This window comes from Pelophylax lessonae (genome assembly GCF_965119305.1).
Source record: "Pelophylax lessonae genome assembly, chromosome: 5".
Taxonomy (NCBI): domain Eukaryota; kingdom Metazoa; phylum Chordata; class Amphibia; order Anura; family Ranidae; genus Pelophylax; species Pelophylax lessonae.
The window spans coordinates 340,156,430-340,178,747 of NC_138772.1; the positions used below are offsets into that span (position 1 = coordinate 340,156,430).

The window sequence follows — 22,318 nt, forward strand, 5'->3', positions numbered from 1 at the left end:
ATCCGATCCAAACTGAATGCCCATGTAAAAGGACCATAGGTGTGCGCAGCCCATTGCATTAGGGTGTGCACCCCAAAGCTCAAACACACGTCTTTCTCTGCAGCCTCAGCTGCACTGGACAGTGAATGAATGGGAAGTGCTCTGTGCTGAGCGGCTTCCTTTTTATTCACAAACTGAAGCATAGTAAACCTAGTTGTGTTCACAATGTTCATTTAGAAAAAGGAAGGCACCAGTAAATTACATATTTACTAGTCCCTTTCCCCACTCTCCATCCTGCAGCGTAGTGATTAGGGTGTGCCCAGGCACATCTGGCACACCCCCTGCGCATGCCTATGAAAAGGACCCCTATAGGCCTTGGTTAGTGTGTTCTGTTGGTTATTATATAAGTTTTACTGTACATGTCTGTAGTGATTGATCAAGAAACCGCATAGCTTTTATTGTGTTGCATCATTTCCTAAATTATTTATTTCAGCATGGATTGTCTTTACCAAGAAATTATTTTGAAGTTGCTTGTGGTTTGCCATAATCAATACTTTTCTCTAGTTTTTATGGGAGAATAAGGTATGGTTTGAGTTCTTCTCAATGCATGTGAAGAAGTGGTCATAACCTGTGGTCATTGTTGCCAGCCCCATTATGCTGCTGTTCCCTAAGCCTTTCTTTGTTTCCCTTTCCCAGTTAAATATTCTTATAGTTTCTTTTTTTATGTATTAAAATGAGTGGGACAGATCAGTCAAGGAATGTGGAATGGAATGGGTAAAAATGATCAACTCATTTATCCAAATAGTGAGCTGTCAACTCCAAGCAGATATGAAAGACTCTCTATTTAATTCAGTGTATTTATAAAAAAAATTGTCTTCTTTGCATGTTATAAAAACTTGCGGAAATCTAAAATTGATGTCGTCTGTGGTAACCAATTAGATGTCATTGTTATTTTTTTAAGTATGCTTGGGCAACAATGACACAGAAAAGAATCTTCTAAGGAATTAGGGTAGAAATAAATATTTTCTGTGAACAATATAGTGGTTAGCAATAGGGGATGGTTACTACTTTTGAAATATGAGATGGCCAACCTTCCACAGATAGTAATGACTGTAATCCTTATTTCAGCAAGAATACTGGCGGATTGTTGATCAGAAGTCTTGCCACGTAGCTGTGCATTGCGGAAAGGTTGACACAAACACTCATGGAAGTGGATTTCCTGTGAGTAAAGCAGAACCCTTTTCAAGGTGAGATGATTATCCAATGCTCGTCCACAATAATATGGAAAATCAACAATATTTTACATTCTAGTGTCCTTTTCATGTATTTTTGTAGGCATGGATGGAATCTCACTGTCCTTCCTAATAATTCAGGATCCATCCTACGACACCTTGGTGCTGTGCCTGGTACGTAATGTTAAAGCTGTAACCCACCGCAATTGTAACAGTAATGCACTTTTTGTTAGAAATTTCATTTATTATGTAAGACAGAAATTAGAATTTTTTTTTTATTTTTTACACATAGTTATTCTGTCACTGCAAAGGCATTCCTAAAATTCTAAAATTAATTTTAGAATGTGATTCTGAACAATAGCTCCCTTGGTATAAATTATTGTACCTTATGAGAAATTATAGTCCAATGCACTATTCCTAATGCACACGTTCCTGTAGAAATGGCTGTGCATATCGGTGGGTGCTGAAGTGACCACCGGCTGGAACTGTGTATAGTCAGAGCAACAGAATGTCACCAGCACACCATTGATTTCCAGAACAAGTTCAAAGCTTTATTCAGTGATCACATTGTTAGCAACATTTTGGGGCCTCGCAAGACCCTTTCATCAGGCATGTGAATCCTTTATCACATGCTTTTGATGAAGGGGTTCTGCGAGGCCCCAAAACACTGCTATCACAATGTAATCACTCGTTCTGGAGATCCATGGTGTGCTGGTGACATTCTTTTGCTCTTGTTATGAGAAATTAGGTTTCATGTTTTTTGGATTACTGTTCTTTTTGTTATTTTTTTTCCAGTATTCAGTGGTATACTTTTAAACTTAATAGTACAGTTTGTTACTCTTCTTCTCGGGTCACCCGCTGGCATTTGGCTCCTCCCCCTTGACCAGTGCCCCCAATCGCAAACCGCTTGCTATGGGGGCGATGGTGCACGCGTGCTCCTGAGCCCTGATCTATGCGTCCATAAGACACATAGAGCTGTGCCTCGTCCCCTTACCCCACTCTCTTCTCCTTGGCTCACTGGCTGTGATTGAAAGCAGTGGGAGCCAATGGCTCTTGCTACTGTCTCAGCCAATGAGAAGAGGGAGTTCTCAGGACAGCTGAGTCTCTCGTACACATCGCTGGATTGACAGGAAGCTTAGATGAGTTTTGGGGGAGCAGCACACAGAAGGTTTTTTTACCTTCATGCATAATGCATGAAGGTAAAAAACCTTCAGCCTTTACAACAACTTTAAATGTTTTGTTTTTTTGTATTGATAAAAGAAGTGTTGAAACCCCTGTTCATGTTTTCTTGCTGTTTGGGTCCCTGCTAGCAGGATTTACCCTCTCTTTTTATCCTGGTGTTCATTTTCTTCCTTACAGAGAGTGATGGGTAATTCAAAATATTAGATTTGTCACAGGAGCAGAAGGTGAAGGGAATTCTTCCAATAGGAACACCTGTTCTGGTGACCGCTGTCCAAGAAAGACAGCCGTCCCCTGCTTTGGAGAGATTTGCTTCAGCTTCCTTATTTGTCTTTAGGACAGGAAATAAAAAGGAATCTTCCTGATTGAACACAGATGAAAAAAAAAACGGACAAGGGGTCTGACCCATTTCTTGCTCTGTCCAAAACCAAAAAGAAAGCCGCTTTACATGCACTTTAGTTCTGAATTTTCCAGTACTGTGTGATGACATTGTTGGAATACCACATACATGAGTGAAGTACATTGTATGAAATTTCCATGTAGCAAGTGAATGGTGCAGGATACTGCAGAGCCTGTTATTAAAGTGGTATTAAACCCAAAAGCAAACATTTATTATATTGCAGCTTACAATTTCTTGGATGTGATGGCAGCATTAATTTTCTTTTTTAGGCTTTCTTCTTTTTTCATCGGCTGATCCAGCCAATAAGTCTGTTGTTTTTTCAAAAGAACAAGCTCTTCTGCAAACTTAGCATTTTGAGTATTGCAACAAGCCTGCAAAGAAATAACTTTTAGAGAGAATGGACAGTGTTGTCAATTTTGAATTGACACAGATTAAAATATTGTTTTCCTGCTTGATTTTTGCCGGTTGTAGAATCCAGAGTTTAAATTGCCCTTTCAAATTACTGGCATCAGCATGTAATTTTGAAATTAATTAAAACCTTGGTGTTGATGTGTACATTATTTGAGCTTTATAGCAAAGTTACCATGTTTACAATGATACCTCTGTTTATCATTACATTAAAAATGTCTATACTATATAGTATTCCATTTGTGATTCTTGTTTATTTTTCAGGAGTAACAATTCCTTGGCTTAATATCGGCATGGTCTTTTCTACCTCATGCTGGTCTCGAGACCAAAATCACCTTCCGTATATTGACTACTTACACACTGGTGCTGATTGCATTTGGTAAGCACTTCCACTTGTCCTTTTTATAAAGCGCCTACTGCCTGCATTATGTTTTTTCATATTCTGTGGTCTTTGGTTTCTGCCTTTGGGGAATTCTGTGTATGATTGTACAATGTTGTACATGTCTACTTCTTATTGCTTATTATATTATCTCAAAGTAAACTCTGAAAGAAATTAATAAGCTATGCTAAGCTTTATATAAAAAAAATAAAATAAAACCACATGCAGTTATATGAAGTCCCTAGGCCACGGTAAACTTTGCATGTGATTGCACAAAAGAGCCCTACAAAAACCGTTTTACACTAATCGTAACTTTCTTTGACAACAGCCTATGTGCAATAGGGCATGCTTCACACGTTAAAATCCAAAAGTGCAATGCAGCTCTTCGAAAGCTTCTTGGAAATGTGCACATTGCGTTAACAACCCAAGGAATTATGGAGATGTCATGTTTAGTTTACTATAGATTACTGTTTGTTCTGCCAAACAGATTAGAATTGTCCTTTATCTCTGAGAGATACAGTGGATATAAAAAGTCTACACACTCCTGTTAAAATGTCAAGTTCCTGTGATGTAAAAAAAATTAGTTAAAACTAAATCATTTCAGAACGTTTTCCACCTTTAATGTGACCTATAAACTGTACAACTCAAATAAAAACCAAACTGAAATCTTTTAGGAGGGTGGGGAGTAAAAGTAAAAATATTAAAGAGGTTGTAAACCCCCAAAAAAAAATTTTTCTCTTTTTGCAAGCTGCAAGAGAAACACATAATGAGCTAGTATGCATCGCATACTAGCTCATTATGAAATACTTACCTTAGAATGAGCCCCCGCCATGCCGTCCGCTCACCTGTCTTCCGGGATCGCGGCATCCGGCCATCTGATTGGCCGGAGCCGCGGTGACGTCATTTCCGCGCACGCACGCGGGAGCTCTGAAGGAACGGCACGAGCGGCCGTTCAGATCGCATGCGCCAGTGACGTCACTGGCTGCATGTAAGGTAAATATCTCCTAAACGGTACACGTTTAGGAGATATTTACAGTACCTATAGGTAAGCCTTATCATAGGCTTACCTATAGGTACAAGTTACAGAGGAGGGTTTACTTCCTCTTTAAACAATAATGTGGTTGCATAAGTGTGCACACCCACTTATAGGTGGGGATGTAGCTGTGTTCAGAATTAAGCAATCACATTCAAACTCATGGTAAATAGGAGTCAGTACACATCTGCCATCATTTAAAGTTCCTCTGATGAATCCCAAATAAAGTTCAGCTGTTCTAGTAGGTCTTTCCTGACATTTTCTTAGTCGCCTCCTACAGCAAAAGCCATGGTCCGCAGAGAGCTTCCAAAGCATCAGAGGGATCTCATTGTTAAAAGCTATCAGTCAGGAGAAGGGTACAAAAGAATTTCCAAGGCATTAGATATACCATGGAACACAGTGAAGACAGTCATCAAGTGGAGAAAAAAAGGGCACAAAAGTGACATTACCAAGAAAAATGGAAAAAAGAAAGAGCTCCACTAGCGATGAACTCTGCTTTGGTCTGCCTGCTCCGCTGTGTGACAGGTCTGCACTAGTTGGTGACGACACAAGGAGACAGTGCCACCAGATGATATTGCTGGGTGACCCCGCCCATTACCTCTTTAAGAACTGTCACACGGCGGAGCAGGCATGCAGAGCTTTTTTTTTTTTTTTTTTTTTTGGTTTAGTGTTGCGGTGGGTGTCTAGATTGACGATAATAAAGAAATTATGAATGAAACATAAAAGTGTAGCGCTAAGAGTATTGATAATCACAAAATTGACAAATAGTGTCCAAATGAATGGAAAAAACTACTAATCACAATAATGTGTATAACAAAAGAAAAGTGTCCAAATGAATGAGTCCCAATATAGATGATATAAAATAAACTCATAAATCCACGTGCACAAAATTGCAAAAGGTGATTCCACCCGTGACACCCAGGGTATGTGAAGGAAGGGAACACCTCGGTGATGGGATATATTAAGCAGCTTACCAGATTTCCTTGGCTGCTCAACTTAATGAGTCAGCCTCTCCCAGCTGTTAATCAACACCGCTGAAGATCTAGTGTTAGAGGAATGCTTAATCGATGCAAGTAGACCACTTCTCAAGAAGCATGTAACAGATCAGTGTGTGGTTCGTGCTCCTCAATTTTTCATCAAGCATAAATGAATATGTGGGAAGAAAAGAAAGCGAAGCCCATAGCGTAATCCCGTTTAAAAATAATATTCCACTTTATTGAAAAATATTACTCACAGTATCTCAAGAATAAACAGGCTTGTCAATTCGCTAGAACCTGGGGATGAAGATGCGGCGTCCCGCGAACAATCCCAAGTAGCAAAGGATGATAAAGGCCGGCTATTTTCCAGGGGGCGTGTGGACGTTGCGTCTGGAGTCGCCAACGTTTCGTCTCAATAGACTTCGTCTGGGCGTGATATTTATATATTTTGATAATAAAGAAATTGTCAAAGCCCATTGGCAGAGGCCCCCCCCCCCATGTTGAGGGCATGTGACCTGGTATGGTTCAGAAAGGGGGGGGGGGCGTTTGCTCGTCTATCTAACACCCCCCCCTTTACCTGATCTGCCAGGCTGCTTACACAGATAAGGATCTGGTATGGATTTTGGGGGGAGCCGTGAGATTCCACCTTAAAATCCATACCAGACCTGAAGGGCCTGGTATGCATTGGGAGGGGACCCCGCGCTGTTTTTTTTTCATAATTTGTAATTGCCAGCATGTTTTTGATAAATATTGCATTTTTTTTTTTTTTTTACTCTCTGTTCCATTGTGAATTGGACTTCAGGGCTTACCGTATGGTTTTTAAACGATATTTCCTGGCACATTTTTCATTTTGCAGTAAATACTGCATAATCTTTTTTTTTTTTTTTTGTGAATTGGAGTTTATTTACCTGCATGCAATAATTTATGCAAATGAGTTACATGACTGTGTCATCGCATGCATTAAACGTTAGTGAATTGATCACGTTGTACATTTGGTTCAGGACTAATTATAGGTATAGAATGTGTTTCAGAAATACACTGTTGTCACTTTTTTCGAGAGCACAGAACTCAGCCTAAGTCCCTGTTCACATTTGTGCGATGCGGGAATGCTCCGAATATACAGCGTGTTCCCGCATCCGCACCCCTGGCAGTTCACACTGCCATATGCGATACGCAGGGGGTGTAAATTAAAGGTTAACGACACTCCCAGTTGAGATCGCATATCGCGGTGCGATCTGCAAGTTCGCACAGAATCGGATCGCACTAGTTTGAACCACCATGCGATCCGATTCTGCTGAGGATTAAAAAAAGGGTCATGTGCGTGTTTAGTGCGATTGCGTTGCGAATTCAGCCATACAAACTGTATGGCTGAAATTTGCACCGCACAGAGATCGCATGTAATTTAGGAGCAGTGCGCTCCGAATTACATGTGATCTCTGTGATCGCAATAATGTGAACCGGCACTGAGGCCTTGTACGCATAACAGCTAAACACAGAAGTGTATTCAGCACCTGTTTGCTTTTAGGCCATATTCCCCTCAGGTTTAAGTGCCTTTGCATAAAAATAAATGGACCTGATTCTATAGGCAACATTCCTTCAAACACTTTACTAGGGGTATTTAGCTGTGCAATAGAGCCTGTTAGTAGGCAACAGAAACAGGTAAATGCTTATGTCTAGTTTTTCAACACAATTGTTTGCTAAATGCTCTCAATTTACAGTGCTCTATAAATCATAAATCAAAATGATAAAAATGTTACACAACACACTATAAGTGTCCATTAAAAGTGCAACTTTCAATTGTCCTCTTGCATGTACTGTGATCATCACTGCATAAAATTCTCTGTACAAGTTATGCAAAACATTGCCCTTGCAATTTTATAATACCTCTGTGCTTCACTCCACCTTTGTGTGCCGCCACCACACTCGAGAACTCGCCAGACAGACATGACACCCCCACCGCCTAAAACAATGGCGTAGGTCTGTGTGCGCTTTTGTCCCCCAAGGGTATAAACATCCAAGGCTGCACCACTTCTTCCGCACAATACCATCAGGAATGTCATAAAATCAGGAGAGAGAGGCTCCAATAGTGTAAAACCTTTTTTATTTAAACAACTAATTAATACATCCAATAAAAACCACTAGCTATTATGCTCACATTTATATGTGCATTCCGCCATGCACCTGGGTTTAATAGCTATAAAAATTGCAAGCCGTCTACCCTATAGCCATTTCTGGGTGTCCCCAGCAGAACAACCTCACTTCCTGTACCTCCGCTTCGAAGTACGTTTTGTTGTAATGATGTCTTCAGGAGGCATTACCAGGTATTTGGTAATGCCTGCTGAAGACATTACAACGAAATGTATGTCGAGGCGGAGCTAAAGGAAGTGACGACGTTCCGCTGGGGACACCCAGAAGTGGTGAGATACCCGTGTTGATCTGGAGAGTGAGCTGAGCTTGCACTGGCAATAGTGGTGCTGGCTTGCAATTCTTTATAGCTGTTAAACCCTGGTGCATGGCAGATAGTAGAGCTCCCTCTTTACTTCTAGCCCACTATGAATATGAGAGCTGCAAGTCTCATAGACGGTTTACTGATAGTGTTTTTTTTTTTTGTATTCTGTGAATGGTTCATCAAGGTGATCCGGCAATGCACTACAAATCAGGACAGGAAATTGTTTACACATCAAAACTCACAAAAATCTCTGTGCCTGGGGCTCTCCTTGAATATTGTGACCTTAAACTGTTTATTTGCATTACAGGTATTGCATTCCTGCTGAGGAAGAGAGTAAACTTGACAAAGTGGTACACACTCTACTTCAAGCCAATGGTACTCCTGGTCTGCAAATGCTTGAAAGTAACGTCATGGTAAGTGTGTGCCCTGGTACAGTGTGTTAGTAAGGGGCCTGCTGCTTGCCATCATTTTTACCCCTGGTATTGTTTTCAGTTCATAGCTGTATATCTGATCACCAGATTCCTCTTAAAGGATAAGTTCACCTTTTGTAACATGTTACACCCATATTCAGGATGTAACATGTTACTGATGCACCAGCCTTTGCACCCAAATCCCCCATCCCCCATTTTGACAGCAAGAGGGGGATCTTCTTCCCCAACTCGCTGTCACCATTTAAAAAGAAAATGCGACTGTGCAAGGCTCCGCCCGCTTAGCCGCATCATTCATTCACAGTATTCTGTGAATGGGAAAACTACATGTCCCGACAGCCTTTGCGGCTGTTGGCCTGTAGTTCTCAATGAACTACCAGGGCGCTGTTGAGCGCTCTAGTATTTCATTGAGTTTCCTGTCATTCTGTAACTGCCTACCCATATAGGAGATATGGGCAGACAGCTACACAAACAATCTGCAGGACCATGGCATTACACCTATAATCTGCTGATCATGGGCCAATGCTTTACAGGCTCCTAACAAAAAAAATAATAAATGCATATTTTTTTTTCTACCTGCAGAATAATGTGCATTGTTTTTTTGTAAACATGATCTTATCCTGTAAAACTGACCTTTCAGTAACTTGTGCATGATTAGGTTCTTTACATGTAATAATATGCATCAACTGTAATATATTAAAAAGAAAATCTGTACTTGAGCTGGTTTCAAAAGGGCTCACACATGTTGAGCAAATTATGTTATCAGCCACCTGCAGGCAGAATAAGAACATGTCCTCAGTCTCCTTCTCACAGTCATCACCCACTGAGACTGTTGTATCATTGTAATTATCTAGCGTTACAGATTAAATGACTACTGCAAGGATGTTAAAGCATTAGTAATGGCAATTTTTTTTAAGTTAAAATAAAACATGTTTTCACTTTGGTTCATCAACGGACGCAACAATCCATAAATCATGGGTTATATTGCCTCCTCCAGGAATAGGACTGGGCAGAACAAAAACACTTGACTATGCCAATGGGCCGTCCTCAGCTGGTATATAACCCCCTCTCTGCTCTAGGTATTCAGTTTTAATCTGTCTAGTCAGGAGTAAGGACCTAGGCTCCCTGCTGGGATCTCTGGTCCTAGCAATTCTTTCTCCTTCCCTGCATCTTTTTTGTTTTTTTTCCCTTGGGAGATCGATAATCATCAATCCAGGCTAGGCGACAGGCTGGAAAATGTAGATCCAGTGGACCCCCAAGCTCAGCCAGCGAACGCATGCAGATTGCAGCTATGTGCTAGGTCGGCCGCGACATACCCTCACAGACAGAGGCTGGTCCGCGAGGTAAACTTTTTACAGGGTCGCATACGACCAGGTGCTGGTCCGAGTCGCAGCGTTCCCTTGGCCGACAGCTCCCCTACTTCGGTGGCGAGGAGTTCTGTCTGAAGGGTAAGTACAGCCCCCCTCTCCCCTTTGAATGGTTTTTGGGGTGGATGCGGGTACCCTCCGCCTGCCTGCTGGTTCCCTTTTCCCATCCTACAATCCCTTGGTGGAATGGGCTTCCCCTCCTCGGACCTGTGGGGGTCCCAAGGCAGAGACCCCTGGGGGTCTCCCCTGCCATTCCCCTTCTGTAAGGATAGTATGTGGAAAGCATACATTTCTTGGTATGAGTTGATTGGCGCTCATCCTCGCTCCTGTGCTCTCACACATTACTGGGGTGGAGGGACATCTTCACTGGTTTCCGGCCTCGTGGACCTCCTTTGTGAGCGTCAAGGAGGTCCACAAAATGTTTCTTTTGGGGGTACCCAGAAAGGGGGGCAAAGTTTGTCCATTTCAGGTTTTTTAGGCCCTGTGTCTCCTTGTGCGGATTTAATTCCTGCAAAGGTTCGGGTGACCTCGGAACTACCTAAGGTCCCCCCTATCCCTATCCAGGAAATTGAATTACAGAAGACCAGGGTGGTCCTTCCTCTGGACAAACTTCATGAACCACAGGCCGTGATTCACCGGCTGCTGTCACACAGACAGTTCTCTCTCCCGACCTACATACAGGTTCTGAGTCTGGTGGTGTCCACCTTCAAAACAGTTCTATTTGCACAGTCCTACATAGAGCTCCTTCAGCAGGTTCGGCCCCACAGGAGGTTTGTGGCGAGGTCACGGGTTACTCTGGCAGACCTGCAGGCATCCTAGGGGCACGGTAAGGCCAGTATCATCCTTGGCTCAAGCTTATTCTGCGGTTCCTGCAAGGAATTAAGGGCAAGGGTCTTCCAATCATTCTGGTGGCCATAAACATCCCTTGAGGGCTACCTCTCAAAAAGGACCAGTTATCCTAAGGGCTGATCTACCATCCAGCTTTACAGTCTTTGGTTTTATTGGCTTAGCTATTAAAAGCTAGGTACTAAGGGATAGAGGTCTGTCTGGATCAGTGATCCCTACTATGGTGAAGACGAGGAAGTTTTGCCTTCCAGCAAGAAATACCATTGTACGTGGAAAGCATACATTTCTCTTAAGTCCTCCGATTTTCCCTATGCTGGTTCTCGCCTTTTTGGCGAGGCGTTGGATACCTTGGTAAAAGACGTCACGGGGGGCAAGAGCACCATGCTGCCCCAGAACCCGAAGAACAAATCCTTTCATGGCAAGCGGGGTTCCGCCTCTCGACCCAATCAAGGGTCCTTTTGTGCCTTTAGGAATCAAACCAAGGGCCAAGGTAGCCAGAAGAAGCCCTCGGCGGGCAAGCAGAAGTCCAGCAATGCCGGTGCGGCGGGTCAATCCACCTCTGCCTGAAGGGGCGCCCTTACCCCTTTCAGGGGTTGGGGGACGTTTGCGCGGTTTCCTCCAACCTTGGCTGCTCCGAATTCCGGACAGGTGGGTTCAGGAAATCATTCGATCAGGGTACAAGATCGAATTCCTTTCCCGGCCGGCGGACAGATTTTTTCCCTCAAATCTTCATTTGACCCCAGGGCGCCTGCAGGACTGGCATCAAGCGGTGCAGGACCTCCTTGCCCGGGGGGTGATTGTCCCGGTGCCTCATCGGGACAGGGTTCGGGGGTTTTATTCCAATCTGTTCACTGTGCCCAGAAAGGAGGGAAAGGTGCGTCCTATTCTGGACTTGAAAGCGCTTAACCGCTTCGTGCACGTTCGAAAGTTCCATATGGAATCCCTCCTCTCGGTGGTGGCCTCCCTGAGTCCAGGGGAATTCCTGGCCTCTATAGACCTGAAGGATGCGTACCTACACATCCCCATTTTCGAGGGTCACCAGAGATACCTTTGGTTCGCAATAGCGGAGGACCACTATCAGTTTGTGGCGTTACCTTTCGGTCTCGCTATGGCTCCAAGGGTCTTTACCAAAGTGTTGGTGCCTTTTCTGGGCCTGCTAAGGGCTCAGGGCATTGCGGTCTTGGGATATCTGGACGTTCTCCTCTTAAGATCGAGTGCCAGCCAGGACCTGCTGCGCGATCTGTCCACTACGGTACAGACTGTTCAGGAGTTTGGATGGACCATCAGCGTACAGAAGTCGACCTTGTCTCCTTCGGTTCGTCTTCCCTATCTGGGAATGGTTCTGGTCTCTGCTCAAGCAAAAGTGTTCTTGCCGGAATACAAGCTCCGGACCTTACAGGACAAGATCAGATCCCTCAGGGACAAGCAATCGTCGTCACTCAGGACCTGCATGCGGTCCCTAGGGTTGATGGTATCGGCCTTCGAGGCGATACCATTTGCTCAGTTTCACACACGGTCTTTTCAAGCGGAGATCCTGGCCAGGTGGGACAGACTACCTCAGTCCTTGGATCTGAGTGTCTCATTGAGTCGCCGGACCAGAATGAATCTTCTGTGGTGGCTTCAGTCCCCGGCTGTGTCAGAAGGAAAATCCTTCTGTCCGTTGCTGTGGACGGTGATTACCACGGATGCCAGCCTGTCGGGCTGGGGTGGAGTCCTGGGCAATCTGTCGGCCCAGGGCACTTGGTCGGGGGAGGAATCCTCCCTTCCGGTCAACATATTGGAATTGAGAGCAATCAAACTGTCTCTTCCAGTGGTTGGATCGACTTCGGGGCCGTCCTGTTCGGGTACAGACGGACAATGCTACCGCGGTGGCTTACATCAACCACCAAGGGGGCACCAGGAGTGCCCGGGCGGCCCTGGAGGTGACCGACATTCTGTCTTGGGCCGAGACTCATGTCCCGGCAATTTCAGCAGTTCATATTCCGGGTGTGGAGAATTGACAGGCCGACTATCTGAGCCGCCAGACCCTGGACCAGGGGGAATGGTCCCTACACCCGGAGGTCTTCCAAATGCTGTGTGTGAAGTTGGGATCCCCGGACGTGGATCTGTTCGTGTCTCGGCTAAATCACAAGGTGGAAAGATTTGTGGCAAGAACGCGCGATCTGTGGGCGGATGCCTCGGATGCGTTGGTGGCCCCTTGGCATCAGTATCGTCTGATGTATGTCTTTCCTCCGATTCAGTTGTTGTCCAAGTTCCTTCGCAGGTTAGCCTTGGAACCGAACTTGGTGATTCTAGTGGCGCCGGACTGGCCACGTCGGTCCTCATACGCCGACGTTGTTCACCTGGTGGTCGAGCCTCCTTGGCGGCTGCCAATGCGGGAAGATCTACTGTCTCAGAGACCGATCTTCCATCCTGCTTTACAGTCGCTGGCTTTAACGGCCTGGCTGTTGAAAGCCAGGTCCTGAGAGACAGGGGTCTCTCCTCAGAGGTCATTCTTACTCTTATCAAGGCTAGGAAAGCCTCATCTGGTAAAATCTATTACCGTACCTGGAAAGCTTATTTCGCCTGGTGTGAGTCCAGGGAGTTCTCCCCTCGCTCATACTCGGTGACGAGAGTGTTGGCTTTCCTTCAGACTGGTGTGGACCAGCGCTTGGCGCTGGCCACGATTAAGGGCCAGGTTTCTGCACTGGCTGTTCTTTTTCAACGCCCTGTGGCGTCTCATTCCTTAATTCGCACCTTTATTCAAGGTGTGCGACATTTGGCTCCTCCGCGGAGGGAGCCTTTGCCTCCATGGGACTTGAACTTGGTTCTGTCCGTATTACAGCGTTCTCCCTTTGAAAACATGCGGGAGATATCGTTACCTCTGCTGTCTAAAAAGGTTGCCTTTCTAGTGGCAATCACTTCGGCTCGCAGGGTGTCAGAATTGGCGGCGTTGTCTTGCCGCTCTCCTTATTTGGTGGTTCACAAGGATAAGGTGGTCTTGCCACCTCATTCGTCTTTTCTCCCTAAGGTGGTCTCTGATTTTCACCTTAATGAGGACGTTGTTTTGCCTTCGCTCTGTGCGAAGCTGAAGCATCCTAAGGAGGTTGCATTGCATTCCTTGGATGTTGTCAGGGCGATTAGGGTATGCCTGTCGTCCACTGAGTCCTTTCGGAAATCGGATTCCCTCTTTGTTTTTCCTGAGGGACCTCGGAAGGGCATGGCCGCCATTGCCAAATGGATCAGACAGACCATTGAACAGGCCTATGCTTTGAAGGAGCGGGTTCCACCCTTTCCTGTTAAGGCCCACTCTACCAGATCGATGAGTACATCCTGGGCCTACCGGCATCAGGCCTCGGTGGCCCAGGTGTGCAAGGCTGCGACTTGGTCGTCGGTGCACACCTTTTCCAAATTCTATAAGGTGGATGTTCTGGCATCAGCTGATGCCTCCTTTGGCCGCAAAGTTCTCAGTGTGGCAGTGCCATAGGGGACCCTTGTTGTTTTGTGGGTCCCTGGCTGTTGGGGTGTTTATCCCCTGGATATTTGTTTTTCCTGGGTTGTTGCTCCTGTTGAGCCTTTTCTATTGCCCAGAAGGTTTTCTTACTGTGCGTGTAAGATTCCTTTCTCTGATGTGGGTACTGCGTTGCCTTTTCTGCGGTTGCGTCTCCCACCACTCATGTCTACACTGCTTTGGGACATCCCAATAGTGATGACTTAGAGGTGGCGGCGACTGTCGGAGGACGTAAGAGAAAACTGAATCTTAGTAAAATCTTACCGTAAAATTCCTTTCTCTGAGTCCTCCGACAGTCGCCGCCCCCGCCCCTCTTTTGGGGTTTTTTCTTGTACACCTACTGCTATTCTACCAAACTGAGTTGGGAGGGATCTCTGCAGGGGGGTATTGATCAGTGGGACAGCCCCCATGGGTGTGTCTATGCTAAATGCTTTGTTCTTTTGACTGTCTTATGCCTAGCTACTCCTGCAGAGCGGAAGTCAATACCCAATAGTGATGGCTTAGAGGTGGCGGCGACTGTTGGAGGACTCATAGAAAGGAATTTTACGGTAAGATTTTACAAAAATTCAGTTTTCTTGGTGTGAGTTGATTGGCGCTCATCCTCGATCCTTTTCTGTGGCTCGGATAGTAACCCTTCTTCAACTGGGCATTGTTCAAAAGTTGGACTTTAGTACCATCAAGGGCCAGGTTTCTGCCTTGGCAATCTTCTTTCAGTGACCCCTAGCCACGCACTCTTTAGTTTGTATTTTCATTCAGGGGATTTGACATGTGGCTCCACCGTTAGTCTCTTTTTCTACCGTGATATTTAAACTTAGTGCTCTTGGTTCTCCAGAAACCTTCATTTGAGAATATTCGGGAGATTCTCTTGCCTACGATATCCCACTCTTGGTGGCTATTACCTCGGCCCACACGGTTTCCGAGTTGGTGGCATTATCCTGTCGTAGTCCCTATTTAGTGGTCCATAGGGATGAAGTGGTTCTTTGTCCCTGTCCATAATTCTTGCCAAAAGTTGTCTCTGACCTCCATTTGAATGAGGACATTGTGTTGCCTTCCTTGTGTCCCAAGCCGGCTCATCCCAAGGAATTTGCTTTGCATACCTTGGATGTGTTTCATGCGATTCTGGTGTATCTGACAGCTACCGAGTCCTTTTGGAGGTCAGTCTAGCTTTTTGTGGTTATAGACGGACCAAGGAAAGGGCTGGTTGCTTCTTCAGCTACCATCTCCAGATGGATCAGACAGATGGTAACTCAGGCCTATTCTATTAAAGTTCAGGTTCCTCGTTTCCCTGTCATGGCTTTCCCTGTCATGGCGCATTCTACTCGAGCGCTAAGTACTTCTCGGGCCTTCCGTCATCAAGCATCAATATCTCAAGTTTGTAAGGCGGTCACTTTGTCGTTGGTGCATACTGTCACAAAATTCTACAAAGCAGATACTTTTGCATCTCCGGATGCTTCTTTTGGGCGCAAAGTTTTGCAGGCTTATGTTTAGGCTGTTCCCTGTCCCCTTTTGAGGGATCTTTTTTTAGTTTTTAAGTTCTCTTTCGCTCATTTACGGACACAGCTCCTGATATTCATAACCATTGGGTTATACTGCCCCTACAGGAGTAGGACACTAGGCAGAAAAGAATTCTGGCTACACCCATGGGCAGTCTCAGGGGGATATACTCCCTCTCTCTGCTATAGCCACTCAGGTTTTTTTCTGCCTAGGCAGGAGTAAGGACCTAGTTCCTTGCTGGGATCTCTGGTCCTGGCAAATTTTTTCCTTTTTTATATAGAAATTTTTTCGCCTGTATTTTTCCTGTGAGATCTACAATCAACTGCCGGACTGGGTGATGGGCTGGATACTATAGATCCAGTGATCACCCCAGCGAGGATGCGCCGACCTCCGCACTAGGTTGGTCACAACATAGCCCCACTGGATGTGGGCTGGCCTTTGAGTTAAACGCCTTTGGACGTCGCATACAACTGGGTCTCGACCCGAGTCGCAGCGTTCCTCCCCCATTTCGATACAGAGGAGGTTCTGTCTGGAGCGGTATGATGGGTAGCTGTCCCTTCTCTCCCCCTGGAGGGTTTCGGGTGGAACTGGGCCCCTCCTTTGGACAATTGGACCCCCGGGTTCCTCTTCTTCCCGCAGGCACTCCCCCTTGCCAAGTACCTCATCCTGCCCCCCCCCCTCTCCACGCTAGGTTTGTTTGGGTGGTCTGGCCACTTCATGGGATGGGGGCAGGACGCTAACTACCAATGGAAGCCGGGGGGGGGGGGCGCCGCCGACCAGACGATCAGATTCCGGAGGGGTGGGGGGGTGTAGCTGGTGGGGGCTCCTGCCAGGGCCCCCACTGCGTGGGTCTGCCTTGAGGCCTGAGCTCCCTCCTGTGTCCCTGTAAGCCTTGTGGTGCTGCCATTTTTTGGTAGCCTGTGTTTCTATACACGGCGGCCATGTTTGTGTAGTCCGGTGGCCATTTTGTTGTGGTTTACCATTGGAAATAGTGGTGGCCCTGACAGTGGAGCCCAGTGGGCAGCGATTTCGGCAGGAGGAGCCCCTCCTCATCTCCTGGTGCTGACCCCTTGATCATTTTACTTTCTGATCATCGCACGTGTGGTGCAGATTCTCCTGGTGGCTGCAGGTGCCTGTTTCTGTGGGTGGTGAGTCTGGTGGGGTCCTCTCCCTCTCTGCTGAGGATTGCTTGGTGCTTTGTGCCTGGCGACCGGGTGGTGCTGCCAGCACGGTGGGGGTTGTCCCTTAGCAGTGTTTTTACACTTTTTTTGGGTCCCCCTGGTGACTCAGTCTTTGAAGCACATTTCCCTACCATCTCCCTCTCTGAGGCTGCAGGGTCATCCGGGGTTCAACCATCCATCCATGCACTGACGGCGATCCTGGAGTCCCTTGTGTTCCGGGTGTAGGGGGCTTGCGGGCCGTCAACTGGCTAGCAAAAAGCGCTTCCCCTGCCTTATCTGTCTCATCAGATCCTGAATCTGATTTGGCCGCCGTGGATGTGGTTCACCCTGCTGGGTCTGCAACCACATGCCTGGAATCCTCTGATAGTGAGGATGATTCCTCAATGTCTGCGACCATGCGGGAGAAAGGCGCAGGTGGATGCACTGATTGTATCTGTGCGTGAGACCCTGAAGATGGAGGACGCAGCTGAAACTGCGACGGAGGTGCAGGAATCCTTTGGCACTCGTAACTCATCCAAAGTGGCAAAGGTGTTTTCTTTCCCTGCCTATTTTGACAGAATTGTTGCTAAAGAGTGGTGATGACCAAAGCATCTCCATTGGGTCCCTAAGTGCTTTACTAGGCCTTACCCCTATGATGAGTCCCTTCTTAAGAAGTGGACTGTGCCACTGGTGGTGGACCCTCTGGTTTCCAGATTAAACAAGGCAACCATGATTTCGGTGGAAGAGTCTCCAGCCTTTATGGATCCGGCTGACGGGAAGGCGTAGGCTGTGGCCTGCACTATGTACACTCAGGCTAGTTTGGTAATGAGGCCGGTGTTCACCTCTGACCGACTGGGCTAAGCTCCTACGCCATGACCTGGAGGGGGAAAAGCTCCCCCCTGCGTTTGCCGAGCTAGCAAAACAGCTGGTCCAGGGGCTGCAGTTTGTGTGATGCCTCCTTGGATGCAGCTCCTCTGATGACTTGCCTCTCTGTTTTGGCAGTGGTCCTTTGGCGTGTCTTTTTGCTCAAATGCTAGTCTGTGGATCAGACTTCAAAAAAGGTCTTGACTGATCTTCCTTTTCAAGGAGATCGCCTTTTTGGACCTACCCTGGATGACATCACTGAAGGTCTCACAGGAGTGAAAAGTACTTTTCTTCCACAGGCTACTAAGGGCAAGGAACCTTGTCATAGATGGGGGCCTTCCTTCTCAGCTCATAAGTTTTTTTTGTCCCTCAGGGTCGACTGACAAGGGCTCGAAGCCTTTATGGGCCCCTTCTGGAGGATCCAAATGATCGTGGTATGGCAAGCCAAGATTGGGCTTCTCCAGACCCGTGGACAAGGCTCCTTCTGCATGAAGGTGCGCCCTCACTCGTATCAGGGGTGGGGGTACGTCTTCGCTGGTTTCCAGGGCTGTGGACTTCCCGGATGCAGGACAAGTGGGTCCACACAGTCATTCAGAGTCTGGCTACAAGATCGAGTTTTGCTCTTGTCCCCGGCAAGGTTTTTTCTTTCCATCTTGCACCTGTCCCCAGACCACTTACAGTTGCCTATTTAGGAAGGTACAAGACCTGTTCCTTCAAGGGGTGATTGTCCCGATTCCGACCTTGGAACGTTTTTACTCAAACCTGTTCACAGTTCCCAGAAAGGAAGGCAAAGTACGTCCAATCCTGTACCTCAAGGTGCTAAATTGCTTTGTGCGGGTACAAAAGTTCAGAATGGGGTCCATTCGAACGGTGGTGGCATCCCTGCACCAGGGGGGATTTCCTCGTCTCTTTTGAGATCAAGGATTCCTACCTTCACGTTCCAATAGGTGCCAGTCACCAGCGTTTTCTTCGCTTGGCTGTGGGAGAGAAGCATTATCAGTTTATGGCATTACCATTTGGTCTTGCATCTTCTCCTTGGGTCTTCACAAAAGTATTAGCCCCGGTGCTAGCTTTGCTACACCAATGGGAGATTGGGGTACTGGGCTACTTGGACGATCTCCTTCTGTAAGCGGAGTCTTTCTCTGCTCTGGTGGAGAACCTGGAGATCACAATACAAACTCTGCGGGAGTTCGGGTGGATTCTGAATTTTCAGAAGTCTGCTCTGGTTCCGTCCACAAAGCTGGACTATCTGCACCTGACTCTGGACTCGGCCTTAGCCAGAGTGCTCCTTCCTCTGGGCAAAGTCCAGAAATTGCAGGCTGCAATTCGCCTTCTGCTGTCCAACAAATGGTCATTCTCCGGACTTGCATGCGGGTGCTGGGCCTGATGGTGTTTACCTTCGAGGTGGTTCCGTTTGCACAATTCCATATGAGGTCCCTGCAAAGGGAAATTCTGATCAAATCAGACAAGACTCCGCAGTCTCTGGAAAATCGGATCCGGCTGATTCGGAGCACGAAGGAGTCCCCAATATGGTTGCTTCGTTCTCCAGCGCTTCGGCTGGGAAAATCCTTCCTCCCCTTGTATTGATCAGTGGTCACCATGGATTCCAGCCTTTCCAGCTTGGGAGGCATCCTTGGCAAGCATTATGCTCAGGGGATCTGGATCTAGGAAGAGTCCAGACCTCCCGATCAATGTCTAGGAACTCCGAGGGATCAGACTGTCTGGATTATTGGATGGATTGTCTTCAGGGTTGTTCAGTGCGCATTCAATTGGACAATCCCACAGCCGTGGCTTATGTCAATCACCAGGGGATCACAAGAAGTGTCCTGGAGGCTCCTGAGGTAGCTGGCATTCTATGGTGGGCAGAACTGTTTGTTCCAGTCCTCTCCACCGTACACATTCCCAGGGTGGAAAATTGGCAGGCAGATTACCTCAGTCAGCAGGCATTGGACTACAGGGAGTGGTTCCCTCATCCAGAGGGGTTTCATCAGTTTTGTCTCCAGGGGGGCATCCCCGAGGTGGATCTGTTGGCATCTCGGCTCAACAGGTGCAGAGGTTTGTGGCTCTTGCAAGGGATCCTCTGGCAGGCACCACAGACGCACTGGTGGCTCAGTGGGGTCAGTATCATCTGAATTATGCCTTCCCTCTCAAGCTTCTGCCCAGACTTCTGCACAGAATCGAGGCAGAAGGGATTCCAGTCATCTTAGTGGCTCCGGACTGGCCTCGCCGGGCTTGGTACACCGGTCTGGTGCGGCTGATCGCAGATGTTCCTTGGCAGCTTCCTCTCAAGGAGGATCTTCTGTCCCAAGGACTGATCTTCCTTCCTGCTTTACAGTCGCTGGCTTTGATGGCTTGGCTGCTGAACGCCAGTTTGGTTAAGCTCCTGTTGCCTAGTTGGCTAATGTTTAGTCTTGGAAATGTTTTAGTTTCCACCCCTCATGTTTAACACTGCGTTGGGACGTCCCAATGGTTATGAATATCAGGAGCTGTGCCCATCAGTGAACTTACCGTAAAATCTATTTCTCTGATGTTCATTGACGGACACAGCACCCACCCCTCTGTGGAGTTATAATTCTCCTGACACTGCTTGTAACAAAACTGAGTGGCTATTGCAGAGAGAGGGAGTATATCCCCTGGGACTGCCCATGGGTGTAGCCAGAATTATTTTCTGCTTAGTGTCCTCCTCCTGTAAGGAGCAGTATAACTAAATGGTTATGCATATCAGGAGCTGTGTTCGTCAATGAACATCAGAGAAATGGATTTTACAGTAAGTCTAAAAAACCCAATTTTTTTTTGAGATGGAGCTTCTGTGACCCGGTTAAGGCTCCTGTGTCCTGGTTAGGGCTCTTATGTTTTAGCCTTGGGTTATTTTTCCCACCCCTCATTTTTCTTTTGGCACTGCTTTTGGACGTCCTAGTATTAAAGATTTATGAAGCACTGTGTACGTCGATGAACGAAAGAGAAAATAGGATTTTTGTACTTACCGTAAAATCCATTTCTCTGATTTTGGCGGACACAGCACCCTCCCCCCTATGGAGTTTTGATACTTCTAATATTGCTTACTACTAAACTGAATACCTAGAGCAGAGAAGGGGGTTATATACCAGCTTGGGCATAGCCAGGTGTGTTTTGTTCTGCCTAGTCCTACTCCTGGAGGAGGAAATAATATAACCCAATAGTTATGATTTATGGAGCGATGTGTCCGTCAATGAACTCAAAGAAATGGATTTTATGGTAAGTACAAAAATCCCTTTGTAATCACCTGCTGTGTGCAATGGAATTGCACAGAGTGACCCGAACCTCCTCTTTTGGGGTCCCCCACTGGCGATCTTGGCTCCTCCTCTTCTCCATGTGCCCCAATAGCTAGCCGGTTGCTATGATGGCACACGTGTGTGCTCATTCCCAAGCTGTATGTGTCTATGGAGCCACACTCCATAGACACTTACAGCGCGGCTTGGCTCCAACCCCCGCTTCCTCCTCAAAGCATTTGATTGTGGAAATTTGTTCTGTTTAGCTGGGATGGGGGAATCAATTGCTCTCGTTGTACGAGTATGGCTAGCTTTACACTTTGAAAAGGTAATGTGACACTAAACTGGTTTAAAAAATAATAAATAAATAAGATTATTTATCTGAATAAAGATATTAATTACATGTGCTCACATTCAATATCTGAAGAGTTGGATTACTCTATGTGGTGATAGGGCTTTTATCAGTCTGATTTCTTGCATTGTTAGGCCCCTTTCAAGCAGGCTTTCCAATCCGGTCCACCTGTCAATTTTTCAGGCGGACAGGCGGTCCGTTATCATCCGAACTCCCATAGAGGAGAGCGGGATCTGACAGCTCTGCCTCTGCACACAGAGTGGAGACTGAGCTGTCATCCGCCTGCTCAGCCGGAATCAGCGGATCAATCCCCGCTGAGCAAAACGGAGTCCGTTGGGCGCATCGGCCGCGTGAAAGGGGCCATATAGTGTGTTATACACAGTGGTATCAGATGTTGGACATGGCATTCTTGTCTTGAATTTTAGCTTATTGTATTATGGCAAGATTTACTGACTGCTGACATTGTTTTGAGGCTAACATTTGGTCAGTTTAAATGGTGCTACGATTATGGTTTGTAATATCAGCAGTGTCAGCTTAAGGTATAGAAGTTAATGGGCAAAGTGACTGAATATTTGTAAAACTCATGCCCCTAGATCCCATAGTTCACTCTGCCTACCTGCGCTCTTCAAATAGAGGTAGCTACTTTTTTCAAGTACCTGGGGGTGGTGGTCACACTGGATTCAATGTAATACTGAATCCAATACTGCAGCTGAATCTCCTGCCCTTGCTACAAAAACATAAGTTGAAGTGCAAAAGCTGGTGTAAGCTCCCTCTTTCGGTGGTCTGTTCACACTGGATTCAAGGTAATACTGAATCCAATACTGCAGCTGAATCTCCTGCCCTTGCTACAAAAACATAAGTTGAAGTGCAAAAGCTAGTGTAAGCTCCCTCTTTTGGTGGTGGTGAGAGCGAATTTATTCAAAATGCTATGGGCATGTCAACTCCTTTTATATTTTCCACAAGTCTGGAATCCTAGAAAATGGTTCCAGCACATAGAAACACAATTTAGGACATTAATTTGGAAGAGGAAACA

General features: G+C 46.5%; 1 protein-coding gene across 1 annotated transcript in view; it reads left to right on the forward strand.

Annotated features, from left to right (window-relative positions):
- The window catches only part of JARID2 (jumonji and AT-rich interaction domain containing 2), a 351,911-nt gene that overhangs the window by 281,972 nt on the left and 47,621 nt on the right, over positions 1 to 22,318 (forward strand). Inside the window, exons 10-13 of the mRNA XM_082258420.1 lie at positions 1,108 to 1,226; positions 1,315 to 1,385; positions 3,463 to 3,577; positions 8,344 to 8,449. Coding sequence (XP_082114546.1) covers positions 1,108 to 1,226; positions 1,315 to 1,385; positions 3,463 to 3,577; positions 8,344 to 8,449 — 411 coding nt within the window. The remainder of the gene's footprint in view (positions 1 to 1,107; positions 1,227 to 1,314; positions 1,386 to 3,462; positions 3,578 to 8,343; positions 8,450 to 22,318) is intronic.